General features: G+C 42.5%; 1 protein-coding gene across 2 annotated transcripts; it reads right to left on the bottom strand.

Annotated features, from left to right (window-relative positions):
• Window positions 1-9,540: 9,540 nt before the first annotated feature.
• On the bottom strand, window positions 9,541-19,755 carry VDAC2 (voltage dependent anion channel 2). Of its 2 annotated transcripts, none has more exons than XM_042818393.1 (9): window positions 19,671-19,755; window positions 15,850-15,921; window positions 14,738-14,787; window positions 13,438-13,590; window positions 13,302-13,354; window positions 12,631-12,858; window positions 11,607-11,757; window positions 10,723-10,780; window positions 9,541-10,077 (listed from the first exon to the last, which is right to left on the bottom strand). In XM_042818393.1, the coding sequence occupies exons 2-9, from the start codon at window positions 15,914-15,916 to the stop codon at window positions 9,986-9,988; spliced, it is 852 nt and encodes a 283-aa protein (XP_042674327.1). In that variant the 5' UTR covers window positions 15,917-15,921; window positions 19,671-19,755; the 3' UTR covers window positions 9,541-9,985. The 2 variants fall into 2 exon arrangements, with proteins under 2 accessions (XP_042674327.1, XP_042674328.1); XM_042818394.1 differs by lacking the exon at window positions 19,671-19,755 and adding an exon at window positions 19,634-19,653.
• Between the last annotated feature and the right edge of the window lie 638 nt (window positions 19,756-20,393).

Below are 20,393 nucleotides of genomic sequence, written 5' to 3'. Positions count from 1 at the left end.
TCCTATTATAGGAAAAGTAAACATTGCTGATAAGTCACCGCTTTCCAGGATTAGATTTCATATTTTAGAGACTGCTTTAAATTAATGCAGAAGCAAACATCATCTTTTCTTCTTATTCATATATTTCCCTAATGAGTTCCAAGCAAATTGTGCCTACTTATATTTTATGATTTTAAATAATTAAAACATTTTATGGAGGCAACTAAAATTCTCCCCAGAGTTAGCAGAAAGATTATTGATTGAACAGATCTCAAGCTACAAGGAAAAAATTATTATTTAGTTTAAAGGCTCATAATTTTATCCTAGTATTCAGCCTACTGAAAAACCAAGGGATTGTGCATTTTTACAGCAACCTTTTGAGTTATGCTGGGGTAGGGACACCGGGTTTGTTAGTAAACTGAAAGCAGTAACTTTCTGACACTGTGAAATTATATTTGCAAATGAGTTAATGAGTGTTATTACTACTGGCACAAGTAAATACAATACCCAGCTACTGCATGCATGTAGAGCACATGGGATGAAACCAAGTTGTACATTCAAAGTACCCCGAATTCAAATCCCCCCAGATCCAAAACATTGACAGAAGAGTCTGCTTTCCAGGGGAGAAGGGGCTTACAAAACACCCAGTGTCAGCACGGCACTGCCACAGGAGTCACTGATACAAAGAATCACAGAATCCCAGGGATCAGAAAGGCCACCTGGAGACATCTAGTCCAACTCCTCTGCTAAAGCAACAGGTTGCACTGGAGAGGAACTTGGCAGGTTTTGACTGCTTTCAGGAAGGGAGAGCCCACAACCTCTCCAAGCACCTACACCTGGTGCTCTGGAACAGTCCTCAAAGTAAAGGAGTTTGTCCTCATGTTCAGATGGAACTTTCTGCATTCCTGTTTGTTGCCACTGTTACGTCACTGGACACCACTGTAAAGAGCCTGACTTCATCCTCTTGACACTCTCTCTTCAGATATTTAGAATCATAGAATCATTAAGGTTGGAAACTAAGACCATCTAGTCCAACATCAACACATCACAATACAGCCAGGTCCCTCAGTGCCACATCTCCATTTTCCTAGAACACCTACAGGGACAGTGACTCCACCACTTCCCTGGGCAGCCTGTTCCAGGGCTTGACCTCTCTTTCAGAGAATAAGTTTTTCTTAATATCCAACCTAACCCTCCAGCACAATTTGAGGCCATTACTTCTTGTTCTACTGCTGTTACCTGGGAAAAGAGTCTGACATCCAATTCGCTTCACTACAACCTTCTTTCAGTGAATTGTAGGGTGTGATAGGGTCTCCCCTGAGCTTCCTCCAGACTAAATAATCCCAGTTCCCTCAGCTGCTCTCTATGTAAGACCTGTGTTTCAGATCCTTCACAGCTTTGTTGCCTGTCTCTGGACACGTCCAAGGGTATCAATGTCTTTCTTGTAGCAATAGACCCAAAACTGAATACAGTACTCAAGGTGCAGCCTCACCAGAGCCAAGTACAGAGGGATGACCATCACCTTTGTCCTGTTGACTGCACTATTTCTGATACGAGACAGGGTGCTACTGGCCCTCTTGGCTGCACTGTTGACTCATATTCAGCAATACAATGAATAGCAGCACCAGATCATTTCTCACCACGCAGCTTTCCAGCCACTCTGCCCCAAACCTGTAGCACTGCATGAGGTTGTTGGGACCAAAGTGCAGGTCACAACAGACCCTGCATCTGGTCTTGCTGAAGCTCAAACCATTGGTCTTAGCCCATCATTCCAGCCTGTACAGATCCTTCTGTAGGGCTTTCCTTTATAAGCGCTGATAAGATCTCAGTCTTCTTTAAGCTAAACAGTCCCAGGTCTCTCAGCCTTTCCTTCCACAGGAAGTGCTCCAGGCCCCTGATCATCTCTGTAACCCTTTTCTGGACTTTCTCTACAAGATCCCCATCTTTCTTGAGCTGGGAAGCCCAGAACTGGACACAAAATTTCATATGTGGTCTCAGGGATTTCTGGCCTGTAGCAGAATCCCAAGAGGCAGCAAAAACCTCCAGCAGGGAGCATGAAAAAAAAAACCATCCACAAACAACTAAAAGCAAAACCAGACAAATTTCTTGAAGAACAGGTGAAGAGAAACTTGCAAAACTATATTCTTACAAATGTAAGTCAAAAAGACTTACTCGAAGATGTGCATAAGAAACCTTACACTTGTTCATGATGTAAGTTTACAATTTGAAATGCTTCTTTTTTTTTTTTTTTAGGAAGCAAACATTGGAAGTTTACTTTTAAAGGTCAGCCAAAAATATCTCCTTGGAGTAGCTTAGAGTTAAAAGAGGAATCACTTAAAAGAATATATAGGTGGACCAATCCAAACTGGTGATTTTTTTAAGACCATTATTGCTTACTCTGGAGCAAACTCCACACAAGGCCACAACAGCTGTACAAAGGCAGCAGCAGCATCTCCCCACCACCCCGCACAGGGACTGCACCTGCCTGCAGCCCTATGAGCAGAGATGGGCAAGGTGCCTGCACCCACAGTCCCTCAGCCTCCTGTCAGCAGGCACTGCTGTGCCAACTTCACCCAGTCACCTTCCACATCATCCGGCCACCTAAACGTCAGCTGCTATAAAACACTCTCCCAAGCTACTTAATCCATCTTCTCAATGAAAAGTAATTAGTGGGGTCGTTCCAAAGCAGAAAGACACAGATAATTGTGCAACTACTGTGCTGTCACATGCATTATATCAAAGAGATTAATATGGCCTGAAAGAAATCACAGGGCCTTCTTCTGTTCCCTTTCAACTGTCTACTGAGCTGAGGTAGACAGGCTCAAAAAACATCCCCAGAATAGGACAGCATTAATTCTCTATCAGAGTGCAATGACAGAACCATGCTCACTAGGTCAAACCCTCAACAAGATGGTACATGAACAAAAAGCAGCAGGTTTTCCCTCCACTCCCCACTACGAGAAAGACATCAAAATCCTGGAGCGTGTCCAGAGAAGGGCAGCAAAGTTGTGAGGAGTCTGGAGCACAAGATTTATGAAGAGTGGCTGAGGGAACTGGGATTGTTCAGTCTGCAGAGGAGGAGGCTCAGGGGATGACTTATCGCTCTCTATAACTACCTGAGAGGTTGTGGGGTTGGCCTCTTCTTCCAGCTAACGGCAGTGGGACAGAGTGGAATGACCTCAAGTTGTGCCAGGGGAGTTCAGGTTGGATATCAGGAAAAACTTATTCTCTAAAGGAGTGGTCTGGAATGGGCTGCCCAGGGAGATGGTGGAGTCACTGTCCATGGAGGTGTTCAAGAAAAGGGCAGGTAAGACACTGAGGGACATGGCGTAAGGTGGTCACAGGTAGAGGTTGATGGCTGGACCAGGTGACCCCAGTGATCTTTCCAGCATTAACAATTCTATGATTCAAAAATACACAGAGCCATCTTTGCTGTGCCACTGGGCCTGCCTGCAGCCAGTGCATGCACCAGGCAGAGCCGTTCCTCATCTCAGGGACACACAGGCCAGAGCAGTGCCCTGCTGAGAGCCCAGCCTGCAATTCCAAACCTAACATTTCCCAACACATGTGAGGGTTGTGTAGCACCAAGTCTTATCTGATAGATTCGACTGCTAGAAAAAAAATCCCAATCCAGCCTTCGCTGAAGTGGGTTTAACCAAGACACCAATTTGACTTGTTGACAAAGACAAATTTGACAGAGGCAGAAGTACAGGTGCATTTAATCAAAACACAGATCTGGGGCCCCCACTTCACTCCTGTGTAAAGTGAAAGTAGCCCAGGTACCATTAAGATCTTCTCTCTCCTCTCTTCGTCCCCAAGCTACGGTTACTTGTATGGCTACCACTGTGATTTCCTTCCTTAATTTACAGCACAGTCACTCACATGACAGCTATGCCATCATGCCCTTTAGCACAAGCGTAACTCCAAGGGTGAATTTAAACTTCCAAATACAGACTATAATACACCCTTAACGAGAACGAAGCACATGCAGCCAGAGCCTGTTCACTGAGCTCATAGAGCTTTCATGGCTGCCCCACAAACTGCATTAAACACACATGCTTAAGGCTGCAAAGCTAAGCACTGGAAGTTTACAGAAGACTAAATGTGCATAAGCAATCTTAATTTTCACCACCTCAATTATAAATGTGCATTATATACATACTAATTTTATGGTCAAGCATTTCTGTACTATACCTCTGACTTACTTTTTCCTGACCTAATTTAAGGTGTGGAAAACCTCCAAGCAGGGAAACAGCTCACTTCAGGCAGCTCTAGATAAGTGCTGGCTACATCCCCAGTCTGCCTCACACTGTGGTCATGGTTCTCCAACAGAAGTGGAGGAAATTAGGGAGCCAAGCTCACCAGCAGAAGCTGCAAGTACTTTTCTATGTTTAAGTATCTTTTCTTTCCACCTTGTGTTTGGCTTCATCTCCATAAAAGGAAATTGCATCACAACAGCTACGACAGCACCAAATCATTTTGACTGCTTCCTGTTGCATCTCCTCCAAGGATTTCAAAAGCCATGAAGCAAGAGGGATGTAAAATTGTAATGCACAAAGAAGAAATCGTAGGAAACAGGGATTTTGAGTCAGTGTTTGGACAGTTCCCAGCAAGGAAAAAGCATGAAGGAGCAATGCAAACAGTTCCAATGACGTACTGAAGTACCCCGGACAGAGGGAGGGCTTTTATGTCAGACTAAACATTGTACCACATCTTACAACAAACTTCAAGAAAGCAAAGTAAAAATAAAACATTTATCAAACACCGGGGGAGGGAGGTCAGCCTTGTGCTATGAAGACTGCAATAGAAGCCAGGCTAAGCAGCAGCATCCAAATTAGTTGCTTATGAACTGCAGTTTACTTCAGTATCTTTCAGAAAACATAGATTTACAAAACACCAGGTTACCACACACCCAACCTGGTGCTGTCATCTGGCAGAAAGAACACCTCCACTCCTCTATGAGGGCACCAGACAGAGCCAGTCCCACTAAAGGAACACACAAGTGCAGCAATCAGCCCACATCCAACCTCTCCATCCCAGCAGCACTTGCTATCAATTAGAGAAGTGGTAACAGCACCAGGTGACCCTCATGATGGACTGTAACTGGCTGGAATGTTAAGAACACCTGTCGCTTTGGTCTTCACAATACCATCACCAAAAAAATTGCAAAACTTAGAAATCACAGTCATGGTAAAACAGCTTATCCTGTGCTAGAACGGGCAGGTTTTGCTGCTGTCCTCCACACAGCAATCTGTCACCAAACGCCCTCTGAAGCAGCTGACCAGCCGAGCTGCCACGCACCTACCAGCCTTTACCTACGGACTGCAAGGGCGCCCCATCCCCGCCACCTCCCGGGGCTCCCCACTGTGCATAAGGAACAGCAAAGAAAGGAGCTCCGTCCGGTTCTATTACCTTCCCAAGAGAGACGAACGAGGCAGGCAGTGGCCGCCAGATGGCAGAGCAGACCCACGGGCCGCGCTGCGCAGCGGAGCTGCGGCACATCGCAGATCCTGCCGCCACTCGTACCGCTGGGTCGCTGCAGCTGCAACAACGCTGCTTCAGCAGCCGCGGGAGAAAACATCCCCACTTCATGCCTGCAGGAAAAAATACCCCTCCCCAACATCCTCACCTTAGTGATAGCACCTATTTTCACACAGCGTGATTTTCGATATCCTAAATGAAGAAACTAAGCATGTCTTACACTTGTCATGGTTAAGGTTTTAAATAACAACATCGTGGATAAATTAAAAATATCTAGGGCCAAAGTTCATTATTTCTTTGTGAGCTGCTCCCTGTGCTTTCCTACCCATACGGGCTGTGGTTATAAAGCATGGGTAGCTGTGACTCACACAGCACACCCAAAGGCACTCCAGCGAGCACAGCAAACGAGATTAGTAAGATTTGGTAGTACCTATTCATGTTAATGCTCCTAGGAGCATAAGTAAACACAGAAGATTCAGAGTCACTAAAAACATGGAGTTCAATATGCAGAGCTGTTACTATCACACCAGGGCCTTCCCCAGTGGACCCAGGACAAAGCACATCCTGACAGCACCCACAGCCTCTTGAAAGATTCTGGTGCGTGCTTCTGATAACCAGCAGGAGCTTACTGCAAGTATCTGCATGGCACTGCACTCAGCACAAAACTCTCATGTAGAAACATGTGCTATAATGTGCTATAGTAAAGGTCAAATATTTGGCACTGAACAAAACCCTTGCTTGCCACCTTTAGCATTGTCAGCACTTTTCCCAACACTAGTAGTTAAACATGACCGTATGACAAAGTGTGGATTGTAACCAAATCTCTAACACCCCCACCTTCTAACAGCATTTCTAGATTTTTATTGTTATTATTTTTTTCAGAAATTGCTGTGCATGTCCATTTTGACTCTCTTTACATGAGCATTAGCATTATACTCACAGCTGAAGCAAAAACTAGTTGCATCATTAAGCTAAATAAATTAAAAAGTTGTTTATTGCTTTCTATTTGACCTCACAGCACATGGAGAGCCTGACAATCACAAGTCGGGCCCAGGAGCTTTGTAATGAGAAGCGTCACTAAAACACAATGTACACACTACAGGAACTGATATGATTTGTTTTCTTCCTATTCCAGATCAGGAACAGAAGTGTCCTGCAGCAAAGAGAGACTGAGTAGCACATCAGTACAGCTTGCAACAAACACAGCCCTTCCATGTCACGTATGAACCCAGCCAGACTGTTCTTTGAGTTTTCCTTTTTGGCAAGGCACAGCAAACATTTACACCTGCTGTTAGGATTTGTTATGTTAGTTAGTGGCAGAGTTCTTTGTGCCTTCACTCCTCAGGAAGCCAACGGGGCTGAATCACTTGCACATGGACGGTAACACCTGCTCAGTTCTGCCTTCTGTAGAAGCAGCTTTGCTTAAGATTCAAATGCAGTAGCTCTGTGCCCGCTGGAGAGCAGCAAGCCCAGCACAAGGACAGGACGGCAGAGGGCAGCACGTACACTCCAGTGCAACCTGGCTGTATCCCAGCAACACCCAAAGGAAATTTACAAACCTGTACCCCAGTACTGGGTGTGAAAGGCTTCCACACCCAAAATAGATCCAGACAAGTTTCACGGTTTCTTAAGACTGCAGTGCACAAAAGACAGATTTAAGAATATAGCACACCATGCTGAACTATGAGTAAGTTCATGAGACCTGGGGAATTGCTACAGCATAACAGGAACAATAGATGTTTGAGTCACCCAGTAGCTCGCAAAATAAAGGGAGGGGATCAGCATCATATGAAAGTTTTACTTACGGAAGTAATATTAAGCCTCCTTGCAATATGCACAGACAATCCCTATTCAGCTACACCAGGCAGAAAAACAGCGCTACAGTTCATCACTATGTATGCACAACCACACTCAGATCAGTGAGGAGCCCAAGCATCTTTATTTTGTTCAGAATGACCACTGAGGAAAGGCTGGCTAGTGCTGAAAATTATCATTAAGGCTTTTTACATTTCCTAACAAAATAAAGCTTATTAAAGCTACTAAGATTCCTCACCACAGAACTCTGGATACACCACTAGCTTCTGCAGCACACCTGGAAAGAAAGTTTGAAAGCCTTCTATAAGCCCTACTTGAGAGATGTCAAAAGATAAGACATCAAACTTCCTCTGCTTACTCAAGGTAGTGGTTTATGACATTTTCAATTAACTACTGTGTTACTTACTTGTATTTTACCTACGGCCTATCAACATTATAACAGAGAACTGCTTAAGGTTTAAAGGCTAAGGACTTGCTCAGCATATTACCTCTGACCATGGAATAAAATGAATAGGTTCAAGCTTCCCATCACAATTTGTAGGTGAGCCAAAGAGAAACTCTAAAGTACCCGCTTTTATGTCACTTGCCTATTATACAACCTTGAGAAAGACAACTAGAGGTAAACAGATGGTAAAGAAAAAGGGTTAAGGTAGTTGGCTCGTGCATAAGAGCAGGAGCCAGACCACAAAGAGCCCTATCAAAACACTGCAGAGAGCAGCTTCAGTGCTGTAGCCATGCTGCTTTAAGGACATAAACAAGGCTTTGCTCATAAGCAAAACACAGCCCTTTATCTGCCCAAATGCTACAACCAGTTAATAAATGCAGGCAGACAGCTTTTTTTTTTTCCAGGACTAGCCTGTGCAACACTGAAGAGAATCTGTACTGAAATGCAATTGTCTGGCCACACAGTCTCTAGTTTTAAAAGTGCTAGCATATACGAAAACACTTCAAACTACCAGTTTACAAACGCTTGCATGCAACAGAGTAACAAACTGCATCTTAAGTGCTGCTTCTTGCATCACTGGTGGAAGTGCTCCTAAAAGGGCGTTTTGACTGGGCACCAAAGCTATTCCAAAATGACCCACACAGCTGAACTTTCTTTTCTTCAGGTAACAGAACTCATCAGACACTACATGAAGCCTGCTCAAAAGGCTGAGCAGTCTTCTCAGAAGGTAGGAAAGAGCTTACACTAAGAAGGTGGCTAAACAATTCCGTAGCTAAAGGCTGAATACAGGCAGTTTACTGTTGCACTTCAGAATTCAGTATGAGATCAATAATGCAGGATGGGCCAAGATCTCAAGTAAATCATGAAGACTTTTAGATGAGCTAAGACTACAAGCTATAGACAGAACTTCCTGATAAGGCAGTCTCCTTCCCTACAAAGAAAGTTGCTGTGAACTAAATGTTGCAAGATCAAGCAGAAAGAGACACACACCTATATCAGCTATGAGATACTAAGAACCAGACCCAAGGTACACCATTGAAAACAATAAAACCCTCTTCTTAGAAGAGCTGCACAAGTATAAAATATTCCACATTAAAAACATTCACAACTTGCTATGCTTGCTCTTAGGAGTGCAATCTTAAGAGATTTGTCCCTCACACAATTCTAGAAATTCCAGAATATCCGAGTTTTTCTATTATTTGACATTTCTTACCAAATTTGCCAATATTTATCTGTCAAAGAGAAAGCAAAATTGGATATATTTTCCTCCATTTCCACTTAAAATTAAGCCTTTATTTCATTCAGTTTAAGCAGAAACCTCTCACAGTATTTGGGCTAAGCAGGCTGTTGTACCATTACATTCAGTTGCAGTTGTTAAGTCTCACTTCATACAAATATAAGCAAATAAGTGTTTGTGGGATTTCTTCCCCTCCCTCCCCCCCCTTCCCTTGTGTAAAAGCATCAAGGAGCAGTTTTTAAATGCCTTAACATGGCATGGAAATCACTCTGCACTCTTTACACGAGCAGGCCAACTAGTAATGCAGTAAATCTTGCCCATGAAACATAAGGGACTTAAGCCATCGTGACATGACAAATCTTACCTTACCTGAACAAAAACGAAACAAAACAAAACCAAATACATGACTTGCTTGAGGAATCTAACTGTTCAGTGAAAACCAGCTATATTCAGCATTTTCATGGATGGGGTGAGTCCTTAATTGCACAAAGATACAGAGCACTACATCTTGAGTTAGCATTAGTTAAAACTTAACTGAGCACTTACCCTATTATCTTAACTCTTAAAATATCTGAGGCATAAGTATGTGTGTACTTGTTTTATTCATAATTTGAGTCATCTTGGGATACCAAATGTATTTCTACGTAAGGTGATTTGACAGAACCGTTGACCTCATTTCAAGATATCCACTGATTGATTTTCCATTCAACAGCAATATTGAATGTTAAAAGGAACATAAAACAAACATGCACACAATTGTACAGTTTTCTCAGATGTCTATTTCATTATTTGTGGGTAGCGCATTGAACAGTTAAATACATTTAAATAATGTTTAAGTGACTGCGCTAGTGCAGACTCGTAACTAGACGGGAAACCAATTTAACTAGAAACCAGCTAACAAGTAACTGCCTAAATACAAATACAGCTCTTGTACTCGTTTTGGGAAAAAGCCTGCTGGTCACATTGGAAATACGTTTTAAGGCCAAATTCTTCTGATATCCCTTCTCTGCAGCAGTTTCTTCACCTTTTTAAGCTTCCAATTCCAGGCCAAGACCAAGTTTATGGCCACCAGCATTGATGCTCTTTCCATCTATCAGGGCAGACAAAGTAAGCTTCACACCTGTAAAATTATAAAGATTATGTTTACAACACGTAAGCAGAGTAGCCTTCATGCAACTCAACCTCTGTCATTACAAGTCTCAGTTGTATTTCTTATTACTTTGCTTCAAAGTTATCTACATTCATTTACATACAAAATCCACTGAAAGCTAGTTATGTGAACCCAACAAACTAGACACTTCTTTAAAAACACTGTTCTACAACCTGGATATCCAAAGACTTCATTTGATAAATACATCAAAATTCTTCTACATTAAGGTGTGCATTAAGAAAGAAAACTATGCACAGAAAAACGGATTTGTGAGGGAGTGCAAGCATGATTTTTACTGGTTTTTCAGATAGAGAACTAACTAATGGTGATGTAGCATTAACAGGCGTTTTCATGTTTAAACAGAGCAGGTTTAAAGCTAAGCTATCGAACGTGACAGCTGGTAAGCAAATCAATGAGGAATACAATGCAGAAATACCATTAGACACAGCTTAATTTGTCTTACGTAAAGGTTTTATGTGCAACAGACTTTGCTGTCAAGCATCTACTTTGCCTTCAAGACAAAATTATTCTGAAAATTCAAAACAATTGCATATAGATACATAGAACTCAGGTGTTTGTGTCACGCGTGAAAGACACAGATGTGAAAGCCCTTACCTGGCCTCAGGGTCTGGGTGTAACCCACTCCAACTAGACTAGAGTTGTTCACTTTTGCCTGGAGAAAATAAGTAAAAACACAGAAGCAATTGAAATGTTTTAATTGAAGAGTTCTTTGTTATTATTCAGCAGTTAGCAACGTGCTACACGTTCTTTCATTTTCACTGTGCTTACTAGACTGTCTCCCTAACTATGCCTCTGCCCCACAACCTATGCTAAAGAATATAAGCATTTAAGTGCAGACAGGATTGCAGAGGCAGGAAGAATTGTTACTGGAATGCAGTTTGGCTGGTGAACTTCTCTACACTCCTTTGAGAAGAACACAGCAACTCACCAAAACAAACTGCTTTGGAAAAAATCCTCCACATTCATATTGTTAGAAAATAATTCATGCTTTGCATATCCAACCAAACAAGTAGTAGACATTTCAGAGAACCAACATAACAAGGATGTGCAAAATTCTTTTCCCCCACTTTGCCTCACTTCCTCTGTAGAATTATTCCAATACTCCAAGTTCAATTCTAATTTCATAACAAATAAAACTCCCCTGCAACACGGAATTCAACCAGCATCTCTTACAGTTTTTACTAAGAGAACTGTTTCCAATCTGTAAGCTTACAGAATCAGATATGAAGGGGTTTTTGTTTCTATTATACAAGTATGTGTAGTTCTGTACATAATACAACATTTAAGCCAGATTATAAAATAGACTTCACTGTAGGCATCATTTAAATACTACTTGTTTTATTCATAATGACTTGGATTCCAAGACTAGCTCTTGCAAGACTTTTTGATTACTCATCTTCTTTTGTACTAACACACGTGCTCAGAAACTAAAAAGCTTCTCAGTTTAGCATAACCCTTTCAGTTAGAACCATACTTACAGAGATGGAAGCAGTGGAATCCAACTTGTATTTAGCTGCAATTCCAAAGCGAGTGCTGTTGCTACCAGCTGTCCATGCCAGGTTTACGGCAGTTTCAAGGTTGTCACTCACTTTCTGGTAAATTGAACCGCCAAATTCCGAACCATCATTGCTGCACAGATGAAAAAATCAGCTTCTTAATATCTACATAATCTTTTTAAAGAAACAGTTTAAATTTCTATTTAAATAAGAATTTAGAATGTTTGCTTCCCACTTTTAGACTGGATAAGAGGAGATGAAAAAAGCTTCAAAATTAAATAGGATTCTTATATTCTGACTAACATGTTTTGCAGCTTCCCTCACCTCAACTTCCACAGAACCAGACAGAACAGTCCCCGTTCAAAAGAAAGTTCATCTCAAAATCAAGTTATGCCCTAAATAAGCATACCAAAACAATGCATTAGAGTGAAGCTTTGGGAGATTTTAGTTAGCTTGCTCTGGAGAAAACCCAGTCTTTAACAAACATGCAATTTGAAGAAAGTTCAGAATAAAGATGGTTCCCGCTTTAGCTGCACTCTAATCATTTTACACACTCATCTCATCAATACAGGAAGATGTACCTACTCAAGACGTCCATAAGCAGAAGTATTTTTGCTCCAGAAAGTGCTTCTGGCCTACTTAAGTAGTGCAACACTAATTGCTACCTCTAACAAATGGATCACCTCCTGAATTACAGTCAGATACAGCTCAACACATGGGGAAAGCTGCATAAAGTCTTTTGACCAGCTCTGCATAACAAGCCTATCACGCTTCCAAGTATTTGGTAAACTATAGCATGTATCATACTACAAATGTTAACAAGTCATTACTTGGTGTATTTAGCATTTTGAAAAAGGGATGAAGTACTATTTATTTACAAAGTTTGATACTAAAAAATGCATGCTGCTTAAGTGCCTTGCAAGCACAAGTAGTTTAAGTATGTATATAACAGGAAGGCAAAAAAAATCTTGCTTCTGTAGAACAGGATACAATTTCCAGTACTTACACGTTGGTGTGAAGCTGGAAGTCTCCAGTCTTGTAACCCACAGAGAAGTTATTCCTTGTCAATTTTGATTTGGCACTATCAAAAGTCATTTGATAGCCCGCTAGCCATCCTTCATAACCAAAGACAGCTGAACCATGGATTGCAGGCCCAGCAAAATCGAAGTCAACATCACAACCTAGGTTTAGGCATTCACGTTTATATGCTGACTTAATTTTACCACTTTTCTTTCTGAAACAGAGAAACAGTTAATCTTAACACAGTTTGATCATTCTCCATGAGCAGACAAATTTGAGCCATATGCCTCAACAGAATGGACCCAAATGCCATGCACATACATCCAACAGACTGGCCCAAAGCACGAGTAACTCATCAAGAAACTAAACAAAAATCACATAAACATGCATTGTGATGAAGGTAGAAACATCTCCATATTTCCTGTAATAGTCCAACTAAATATTTTTATCTCAGAAATTAAAAGAAATAGATAGTTGTGAAGTACCCAATACTAAGCCCCTAGAATAAGATGCAATGTGGAAAAGCAGAAGCCTTTAGCATTGGGGTTTGCTAATCTGGATCAGTAACAAACATGTGTTAATTTGACACAGCAGATGAAACATTTACCAACCACACGTGTAGCATGATACACAAGGGAAAAGGCAAAAAAAACTTACCCTGTATTTGGTGAGAAAGTTGTATCAAACGTCAACTTCAAGCCTTTGGCAATCTAATTGAAGGATGAGAAAATAAAGCTATAAATTCAGTTCTACTGGTTCAGTAAAATAAATGAATACTCAGCTAATCTATTACCTGATCTTCAATTGCAATTTCTGTTCCCAGAGTGTTATCTGTGTTCCATTTTTCTGTGAAAGTCAGCCCATACTCAGCCCACTTGTATTTGGTCTCCAAGCTTCCATTCACTTTTCCAGTGTCTGTGTTCGATGAACCAGATGTTGTGAATTCCTAAAAAGGACAGTGTCCATGTTATACTGAACAAACATGTGATCCTGAAAGCCTGACGAAGTAACAAAAGAGAAAAGACCTTTCTTCACTGAAGATCTTGTTCTACATAACCTTAGATAACTTGGGAGACAGCAACATACCATGGAGAAGAACTACATGACTCACATTCACATTACAGGCTTCTCCCTTCTCACCCTCCATCTCAAACGCAGCATGCACCACTCTTACAAAATTGAGGTTTAAAATGCAACTCAAAAGCAAAACAGTTGTTCCCATAAGAAAAGAAGAAAAAAAACTTCCTGAAATAAGGCTAAGTCTGGCACTATTGAGGGAAAGGAAAAAAGAAAAATCAAACCAAACCAGGAGTCCTTAACATATGCTTATGCACATTCCCTTCCTGGGAAAGAGGTGTTGTAACTGAAATGGGATTCACACAAGAACATGAATTTTGCAGTGAGTTTTAGCAGGATAACCACTCAACCTTGACAGAAACAAAAAGAAGCAGCACTACACCTATAACAGGGCCCTTGCAAACAGTGTTTCTGTTGGAATGCAGGCTTCTATAAAAAAAACAGCACATAACCCACACACCTTGTTTTTAAACAGCCAGTTACACAATTAAAACTTCCTCTTCTTGGTGGAGGGAAAAAATCTACTTTTATATCTTGTGAAGTCTGCTCTAAAAACAGACGGGAGTTGCAGGAGGTACTGCTTGCATGACCAAGATACCTATCATGGAACATAGCAGCAGCACTTAAATACCTTTTAAAGGGAATGCACAGTGCTGTCTCACTGCCAACTACTTCACACATGGATCAAGGTGTCAAAAATTTACAGAAACAAAGTTGCATGCTAAACAGCAAATAATATGTCAAATATTTTTTTAGTCTTAACACGAGGGACAGCTAAGAAACCTTTTTATTTTACAAAGATTAAGAAAGCTTTGTTATTGTTTTATGTGATATTTGCAATAGTAGCATTATATTCAGAATGAAGTCAGAGCTCTATGTGCTCCTGAAATTATCATTAGTAACATTAATATAACCTACAAGCTACATAATGGCATCTGGAAAGTGCTCATATATAATTAAACAAGCATCTGAACATTCAGCCCCTAGAAATACAATGAGTAAGTATTTAAACTCACCACTCCACTTGCAGATTTTGTCTTCACATCCAGTTTCACCAGCCCAAACCCTTAATAAACAGAAGTTACAGTTAAAAAGTTAAGCTTTAACTAAAGACTATGCAGATTTTTCACGATGTTGGTTTCCCAGAAGTGTGTGTATATATACACACATATAAGCATACACATAAAAAGCCCAGCGTAGGCTGACTTCTGTTACACTCTAATTTCAGATGCTACAGCAGTAGAGGAGGTCATCCTAAGAACAAACCAGGAGTTTGGTCTGTCATCACTAAAGAATTAGCAGAGAATAGCTCTCTGTTGTATACCGTACTTAATACTAACAAAAGATGGCTTCCAAGAGTAAACTTAGTGACAGACAGAATACATTCTCTTGTTCCCTGAATGGTATCTACTCTGTACTCAATGCCATTTAAAGAGCAACCCTATTGCATAAAATCGTCGCCTCAGCACTAAGACAGACCTCAAAGAAAAAGTCTGAATGTGGTGTCACTAGGAAATACACAGCCACCAGAGCATAATGAGGACTATGGGAGAATAATTTGATTTTCTTACACTCAAACTTGAGAGTTAGCCTTGGAGAATGAGCTCCTGTATGAATTTCCTAAGACCTGAAATAAACAGCACTGCAACTAAGCACTTCTTTTTTTAAACTATGCTACTTAAAAATGTCAGAGAATTCTTTCAGATCACTCCTTCCTCTTGCTGTGCCAAAAAAACCACAAACCAACCAACTAACAAACAAAAAAACCCCAACAACAAAACCATATGTTACAGTGGTATATTTGCCTTTGTGTACCAACAAGTGCTTTGGCACAAAAATCTGTAAAGGAAGTGCAAAGGTACTCCTAAGCTGTGTAACAGTGGATGCTTCTGCAACACCTCTTCACATAACATTAATGTGGTTAATGCAGTAAGGTTTAGCAGAACTCATATCAAAATAGCTCACAAAAAAGCTTCTGCTGGCACATTAGCTGATAGAAATATTTTAAATGAAACACAGTCTCCTCCCTACCAGAAGCACAGGCATTTGAGCATTCATTGAACTCCACATCCATGCTAAACTAGTCAATTCATTCCTGCAGCACACTCAATACACTGTATTGACTCACCATATCCTTTGTTGAAGATATCTCTGGCAGATTTGCCAAGGTCTGCATATGATGGAGGAATAGCCATTGGAGCTGAAAAGTAATGGCATAATTACAATTCAATCTTCTACTATGCACTCCTACAAGAACACCAGCACAACGGTTAACGATGCTCTTTCTTTAAAGGCAGATTCCACTTGACAGATGGTTCAAACAATTACATTACTTTGTGGAAAATATACAGATTTTCTGATGTTCACTGCAGACACTAAACATTTTCTTAGCACAGGCAGCCCACTTACTGTCAAGAGGTCACCAGAGAAATCTTTACTTTTCAAGTTGATTTATTGCTTACGTCTTTAATTATCACAAACCAACTGAAAGCTCACTGAAAACCAGGGAGGGAGAAACACGGAATGCTGCAATGTTAGTAGATACCTCCTTAACTTTCACAAAGTCAGATGCTTATGGAAGTTTTCGGAGAAGACCCACAACGTTTCATTTTCAATATGTGAAAGCGCATATTTGTTTTGCAACATCACTTGCCCAATATTTAAAATGGTAAAGACAAGATTTGGAAAGTATCTTCAAGGGCTGTTAACCAGCAATTATTCAGATGAAGATCTTTCCTCTTACACAGGGCAAGAGTTTAAGTCTAGGGGCAAGGGTGGGGAGGGTGAGCTCCTCATTAGTTCAAAAGGAACAAGTCATACAGGTGAGAACAGGAAATGGACTTGTAAGGAGAGCTCTTCTCAGACAGGGAGCTTCTGGCAAACTCACTGTTAAAGAGCCTGTCATTCAAGACCAGATCTGACCAAGCTTCCCTGGCCTGCTGGATGCCAGTCTAAGGTCCCACACAGGTCTGCACAATGCTTCTCCTCCCTGAGAGGATACTCTCCATCTCTACCCTCCTTTGGTGACTAATGTCCTTCTATTTCAATAGTGAAAGGCCACTATTAGACACAGCCTATTCAGGAGTTTTAAAATACAGAAAACAGAAAGTATTTCACAAACTTGGTGACTTCCCTAAAAGGGTCACAAAAACAAAGGGGAAAACACTAACACTAGCTAGATAAGCATCATAAAAAAGCCTGAACAGTCAAAAACCTTCCTTTTTAAAATTGTCTAACCAAAAAATTAAAAAATCTGATTTTAAAATTAATTGGTCACGTGCTCTTCTGGAAGTCAGATTAACATAATTCACTGTCTATCTCATCCCAGTGTCGATTTTGTTTCAAACAGAAAAACATCTTCAGAATCTAAAACAAATAATGACAACTATACTCTCACATATTCATTTTCAACTGAAAACTTTCCATTCTTATAAAGCACTTGTAAACAGATTTCAATTATCATCATCAGACTTTGGAATTGTTCACCTCCTGCAGATCTCAACAAGTATTTTAGTCACATGGGATCAAAGCAGGCTCTTCCTCTCCCAATGTTCACCCATATTTTTAAATGAAAAGTCTGTCTTTTCTGGCCTTACCTACATAACAAGAAAACTTGCCTGAAAACACCTGACCCAGAATTATTTCCCTTAGGGCATCATTCCAGTAAAACAGACTGTTACACTACAGCATCCACAAAAAATATACATTGATTATAACTGCCAGATACAGCCTAACTGTACAAACAACCACTATTCTTAAAACATTTATCGTACAAAGAAGTCTTGTGCCTTAACATTATTTTTCTACAATCTACTGCAGTTTTCCCAGATGCCTCTCTCCATTTTCCCGAACCCCAAGAGGACAACTTCAACTGCATGGTAGCCAAATCATCTATGTTTAGCCTAGTTTGAAAGAAAAACCAAAAACCTCTTCAGCAACAAATGCTAAGCTCTACATGCAATCGGTAAAGGAATCTATCCAGCACTTTCCGGAGAATATCAAACAAATCCGTTCCTGCATTGAGTAAATTCTTAAGAAAATAACTAATAATGTAAGTCTAAGGAAAAGAAGATTCAATAGCAGAAAGATATGAGCCCCAGTGATGAGAAAGTAGCAGATGCAGGACCAAATTTCAAGGAAGTGTGGGAGCACTGACCTTCTCTCACTCCAAATCCCTGCTGTTCAATTCATTAATAGCTTAGAAGGGCTTTGAGAAGTTTTAGCTATGCACTCATCTTATGAGTAGGGCCAACTACCATCTCAAGAAGAATAATTATTACTAGTTTAGAAGTGTCAAAAAGCATGTCTGTGCTAAAGGCTACTATGTATAAATATAAATGACTGTATAATAAACTTTCTTTCATCTTTAATGTTCCCAAGCTAAGTAGACATTCACTACAAACAAGAGATTTATGCTAAGGCCCTAAAGTTTAAAAAATAATATTTTTTTAGTATCTATACCTAAATTAATAGAATTACTGCAGTAAAAGGATACTGCTGTTTTTATTATTTAGCCAAGTTAAGCATCCTCCCTGCTGCAGGAAACTGACTAATCCTTGTCAGCCACTCCAGCCTACAGGCCTGGGTTTCCTGATAAGAAGTTAAAACAGCTTATGACCTTCACACTGCTGTTATAATTCATAAACTGACAGGGACATGAGAAGAAAAGTTATTTAGGGGTACATAAAGCACCCGGTAAGCTGTTATCACCATCAGAAAGCTCATTAAAAGCCAAAAAATATCATTCTTGTTTCCTCTAGTGTTGATAAATTCACTAGATTCGCAAATCCTTATAATTACGAGTAATTTTCTTCAAGCATGTTTTGAAGTGCCTTTCATCTAAACTACTAATTAGAAGCACTTAAAGCCACCACTTAATGACAACAAGCTGGTTGTGACAGCAGGTATCAAATAATGCCCATTCAAGGAGCACACAAGGTACTTATATCAGGTAGGCATCCCACCCTGATTTTTCATTTTATCCTCCCTTTCTATACAGCCCTAAAAAAAATAAAAAATAATAATAATTTAAAAAAAAAAAAAAAAAAAAAAAAAAACCAACAAAAAACAGAACATCTGCTATTTAAATATGCTTTCTTCCAAAGTAAAAAGAAAAAAAAATGCCATGGTGATGCGAGAAGGCTGTCGCAATCATTACATCACAGCTGTCTTTCGAGGCAATACTTGGAAGGAGCCCCACACCCAGTAATTAAGGTACACCAATGACTTCAATAACCATTTCCAGACCTCGGAACATTGAGGATCAGCCTAGAGGGCACAGAATTAAGAAAAAAATACATAAGCACTGGCATACACTTTTTAAGTGGCAATAACTACAGTGGAATTTTATCCCATCGTTGAAAATAGCAATAAGTAGATACAGAAAATATCGTTAGACATCCGCTCTAACGCTGCCCTCCTTTACACGAACAGCGCTACTAACCGAGAGCTACTCACTACCCTCGCTGTAACTGCCTCCCTACTTCTCGGCGCCTGGCACGCGAGCGACGCAGCCATAGCTAGGCCAACGCACAGACTCTACGGAGAAGGGAGAGAGAGTCAAACAGCCGCAGGCTCGCTACGTGCTCGGAAAGCCGAAGCAGCACGGAGGTCCCTCTCGCAGCGGGCCGGGCCCCAGGCCGCGCGGCGCCCGCTGCCGCCGCAAGGTGAACGCTCCGCGCGGCCATCTTGGGCCTCGCGCCTGACCCCCACCACCGTCACCGCCGCCGCCGCCGCCGCCGCCCCTTATGTAACCGCTGCCGGGCGCGGCCGAGGCCATCGCGGACGGCGGAGCGCCCTGAGCCCTCCCGGCCCCCCGCCGCCCAGTCCCTCCCAGCCGCCCCCAGTCTGAGGCCGAGGAAGGCGCCCCCGGCCCCGCTCGCAGCCCTTTGCCCGCACCCCGCCCGCCTCACCCGCCCCCGCGGGACGAGCCGAAGCCCGGGCCGGCACCTGGCTAGCGCGGGAGGGCGGCGGGGCCGGGCGGAGCGGGGCCGAGGGCGCGAGCGGGTCTCGCCGTGAGGAGGCCGCGCTGCTGCGGCCGCTGGCACTGGAGGGCGAAGTGAAGGAGACACCGATCCGCCCGCCCGCCGCTGCCTCGTAGGACCCCGGACGACCCGGGCCGTCCCGAGAGATGCCCGTCCCCACGGGGCGCCTCGAACGCCCGTCCACCCACCCCGAGCGACCCCGGCACGGGGACGCGAGGCGCCGGCCGTGCGGAACGCCACGCTCCTCGGTGCGGAGCCGGGTGGGAGCGGCACGGGCCGGCAGGCGCCGATTCGGGCGGCTTGGCGAAGGAAAGGGGTCCTCGCGGGAGGGCGGGGCCTGCGGAGGAGGGCGGCAACGGCCGCGCCCGGCACCCGATGCGCATCCGCCGCTCACCCCGCGCGGAACGAGGCGGGTGGAGCCTCTGCCTCTAGAGTCTCGGTCAGTCGAGCGGCGCTCGCGTGGGGAGCCCCGCACACCGCTCACGGGGTCGAGAAACTTCCGCCCCGCGACGCTGCCGCTCTTCCTCCGCTCACGGGAGGGCCCCGCACACGGAGCGGCTCCGGGCGAGCAGCCACCCTTACAGCTCTATAAGCTGCGAGTCTGCTCGCCGCGAGCGCGGTGATCGCTTTGCGGCAGCCCGGGCAGTGCTCCCCAACCAGAGCCCAAGTCCTAACAGGCCCAGCCGCT

Source organism: Centrocercus urophasianus, unplaced genomic scaffold (assembly GCF_019232065.1).
Source record: "Centrocercus urophasianus isolate 14NV4802_14NV808 unplaced genomic scaffold, USGS_Curo_1.0 seq_17, whole genome shotgun sequence".
Classification (NCBI taxonomy): Eukaryota; Metazoa; Chordata; class Aves; order Galliformes; family Phasianidae; genus Centrocercus; species Centrocercus urophasianus.
Note: the sequence above shows the minus strand (reverse complement) of the source record. Positions and strands in the feature narration are given on the sequence as shown.